This window comes from Arachis ipaensis, chromosome B3 (assembly GCF_059453495.1).
Source record: "Arachis ipaensis isolate K30076 ecotype BB chromosome B3, ASM5945349v1, whole genome shotgun sequence".
Lineage (NCBI taxonomy): Eukaryota > Viridiplantae > Streptophyta > Magnoliopsida > Fabales > Fabaceae > Arachis > Arachis ipaensis.
Window position 1 is genome coordinate 94,618,255 of NC_142438.1, and position 3,888 is coordinate 94,622,142.

The 3,888-nt window shown below is 39.6% G+C and overlaps 1 protein-coding gene across 1 annotated transcript; it reads left to right on the plus strand.

The window, feature by feature from the left end:
* Nucleotides 1–477: 477 nt before the first annotated feature.
* LOC107633360 (pollen receptor-like kinase 4) lies at nt 478–3,208 on the plus strand. Its single transcript, XM_016336996.3, has 3 exons — nt 478–1,528; nt 1,623–2,297; nt 2,387–3,208. The coding sequence occupies exons 1-3, from the start codon at nt 859–861 to the stop codon at nt 3,043–3,045; spliced, it is 2,004 nt and encodes a 667-aa protein (XP_016192482.1). The 5' UTR covers nt 478–858; the 3' UTR covers nt 3,046–3,208.
* The last annotated feature ends 680 nt before the right edge of the window (nt 3,209–3,888 follow it).

A 3,888-nucleotide genomic window follows, 5' to 3' on the forward strand; every position in this document is an offset into this window, starting at 1 on the left:
ATTATTTTACATTATTTTAAGTTATAAAATAAGAGTGACAATTTTAACGTTGTTTGGCATAGATAAGATAAGAACAACATCCTTGAGTTTGATGATTTGGAATGATGACAAGCCTGAGTGTGTTAAGCAAAGCAGAGGGCCCGCCCTTGCCCATAAGATTGTCTGTTTTTGTTATTCCAGGTACCTGTCAACTTCCTTCATCTTTGTAATTGGATAGAATGTACTTGAATCTTCTTTCTACCGAACTATGAACAGAAAACAGCGGCAAAGCTAAACGACTTCTGAACATAGCATGTGTAAACATAGATTTCCGTGTATAGCAATAGCATACAGTTACGTGAAACGACGCATTCTGTTATCCGCCACGGTGGAAGTTGGTTTAGACATAATGTTGTTATTAAGTGGACAAGGGAGTGCAGGTAGGAAGAGATTTCAATGTCTGTTATGTGTTGTTTTATGGTATGGTCAAGGTGGAGTCAGCAGAAATCGTTAAAAATAGGGTATTGCATTGGAAAAAAGTGTTGTAGTCCCTGTGACATATAAAGGGTTGGCCGGGTAATTCTCACAAACAAAAAGATGGAAGACTTGGTCAACATGTCGATCATCGTCACTCTGAATTAACACACCGTCTCCATCTCCTATTCTCATTCTCACCCTTCAACTTCAATGCCATCAAAACTTGTCCACCTTCCAAATCGTCATTCCTTCTTTCTCCCCCTCTAGACTGACCCATTGTTATACCTCTTCTCTTCCATCACTGCCACACAGTCCCTCCTCGAGGGCGCACGCCGCCCCTAGTGCGCGTGTGCGTGCCTACCGGCTCTTCTTCTCCTTCTCCCCGTCTTCGTTAATTAATTAATGGCATTCACTGTTTGTAGCTCTTATTGCATCACAATATCCATTGTTCTCGTAGTGTGCGGTGTTGTTGTTGTTCCCTCTCACGGAGCCACAGAATCGGAACTGCTCCTCGCCGTGAAGGATAAATTACAGAACACCAAAGAGTTATCTTCATGGACACCATCTACGACTCCGTGTTCAGGTAGAAAAGCAAACTGGAAAGGTGTTCTTTGCAATAATGGGGTAGTAACCGGGCTGCAGCTTGAGGGTATGGGGCTCAAGGGTGTCATTGATGTCGATTCTCTCAAGGGTTTACCAAATCTTAGAACCATAAGTTTCATGAATAATGAACTTGAGGGTCCAATGCCACAAATCAACAAGCTAAACGGTTTGAGGTCGGTATACCTTTCAAACAATAAGTTTTCTGGTGTTCTTCCGGACAACGCCTTCCAAGGCATGGTATGGTTGAAGAAAATCTATTTGTCAAACAATAAGCTTACGGGTCCTATTCCGGAAGGTTCTCTGACCAAATTGCCAAAGCTTATGGAGTTGAAGTTGGATGGCAATCAATTTACTGGGCCTGTTCCCAACTTGCCGCAGACTTCATTGACCTCAGTTAACTTCGCAAACAACAAGTTGCAAGGCCCAATTCCAGATTCCATGTCCAAGATGCCCTCTGCTTCCTTTTCTGGTAATAGAGAATATGCCAGTTTGCATGCATGTCTATGATTATTAGTTATGTGATGAGGATGTTAAAACTCTTAATAAGTATGCGTGAATTGCAGGTAATGAAGAGTTATGTGGACCGCCTATGGGAGAATGTAAGAAGCAGAACCAAGACCAGAATCAGAATCAGAACCAGAACCAGAACAACGACGACAAGAGGAAGCACACAACCATGAGCATTGTTGTGGTTGTCGTAGCTGTGGTGGTGGCATTGATAGTGATTGCAGTAGTAATGTTCATCCTTTTTTACCGTAGGAAACAAGCGAAAAAAAGAGAAATAGAATCATCGATGGAGAGTCAAGAAATAGGCGCACCGCAACTGAGGAAAGGGAAATCAAATCAATTTGGGAATGAGATCAGAAGCAGGTCAATTAGATCGGTAAGCTCCAACCACAGCAGAAGAGGAGGGGATCACATGAAGTTGTCGTTCATAAGGGAAGACGGAGAGAAATTCGAGCTACACGATTTGCTGAGAGCTTCGGCTGAGATCATGGGAAGTGGATGTTTCAGTTCTTCATACAAGGCTTCTCTACCCAAAGGGCAAATGATAGTGGTGAAGAGGTACAAGCAGATGAACAATGTAGGAAGGGACGAGTTCCATGAACACATGAGAAGGATTGGAAGGTTGAATCACCCAAGTCTGCTTCCTCTTGTGGCTTACTACTACAGAAAGGAGGAGAAGCTCTTGGTTACTGACTTAGTTAAGAATGGAAGTTTGGCTGTTCGCCTTCATGGTATGTATTGAAATTCTTTTTCATCATAGATTACTCTTTATATTGATTGAAAATAACCTCTCTAATCTTGTGCTTCTTTTCATTTTTAGGATACCAAAGTCTTGGGCTAGAAAGTCTTGATTGGCCAGCGAGGTTGAAGATTGTGAAAGGAATAACCAAAGGTCTTGAATATCTATTCAAGGACTTGCCAAGCCTTATAGCACCACATGGAAACCTTAAATCGTGCAATATTCTTCTAACAGAATCTCTTGAGCCACTCCTCTGTGACTACGGATTGATCCCACTTATAAACCAGGAACTCGCCAAGGACATCATGGTTGTGTACAAGTCCCCAGAGTACTTGAACAATGGAAGAATCACAAAGAAGACTGACGTGTGGTGCCTTGGAATCTTGATCCTGGAGATTCTCACTGGCAAGTTCCCTGAGAATTTCTTGCAGCAGGGTAAAGGGAGCGAGGTGAGTCTCGCAAATTGGGTTCGTTCCATTGCCCCAGAAGAATGGACCAAGGAGGTCTTTGATAAGGAGTTAATGGGAGCGATCAAGACCAGTGAGGGAGAGATGGTGAAGCTGTTGAATATTGCGATGGCGTGTTGTGAAGAGGATTTGGAGAAAAGGTGGGACTTGAAAGAAGCAGTTGAGAAGATTGAAGAGATTAGAGAGAAGGATCAAGAAGATGATTTTTTCACTGTTGCTGATGATGCAGATGTAGGGTCTACAAGGACACTGTCTGGTGAAATCAATTTCTAGAACAATGCAATATAGTAATAATGCATGCATGCATGCATGGATTGGATTTTCTATCAGCGTTCTATTTTGGTTCTTCATGCATGATATTGATGGATGTAATATTATACGGGGACAAGGAATTTGGGGGGGAGGTTGTAGCACATACCATATTGCATCAACAAAGGCTTGTCTTCTTTCCTGTAATATTATTATTATTTACAATTATTTTATTCTTGTTTCTATTTTTTGATAAGCTTGGTTCTTGTTTCTATATGGATTTGAATTCAAGATAATCAACCAAGATATTTAAAGTCACGCTCTTCGCACGTTAAACAAAAGAAAGATAATAATAAAGGTGGATACTACCATGACAATTTTATAATTATCTTCGTATGAAAATATTTTTTTTTTATTATTGGATGATAAATTGTAAGGTTTGATTTTGATACATTATAAAAGTGATATTTTTTTTTAAGGAAAATATAAACACAAAATACACTTTTAACACAATTTTTTTTAAAAAGATGTTTTTAGCCTCTTTATTTGAATAGGTGCCAATAATAAATACTTCTTAGAAAAGACTATGACATTATAATTGGGGAATACTAGGAGGCCAGCAACTTTTGTGATTTGTAACCATCAAATAGTCATCAATAATGGTTTTAATGGTGTGAAATTGGTATGAGATTTCATCCAATGACTCACTTTTCTTTGCTGGTTATATGCTGGACAAAATTTAAAAAAGTTGTTGGTCTCTTAGACTTTTCCATTTTAATTTATAAGTGTGTGACAACTTCTACAAATTAGTGACATGGGGCCATAATAAAACAAAAAATTTCTTATATTTTTTTTCGATGGTATCTC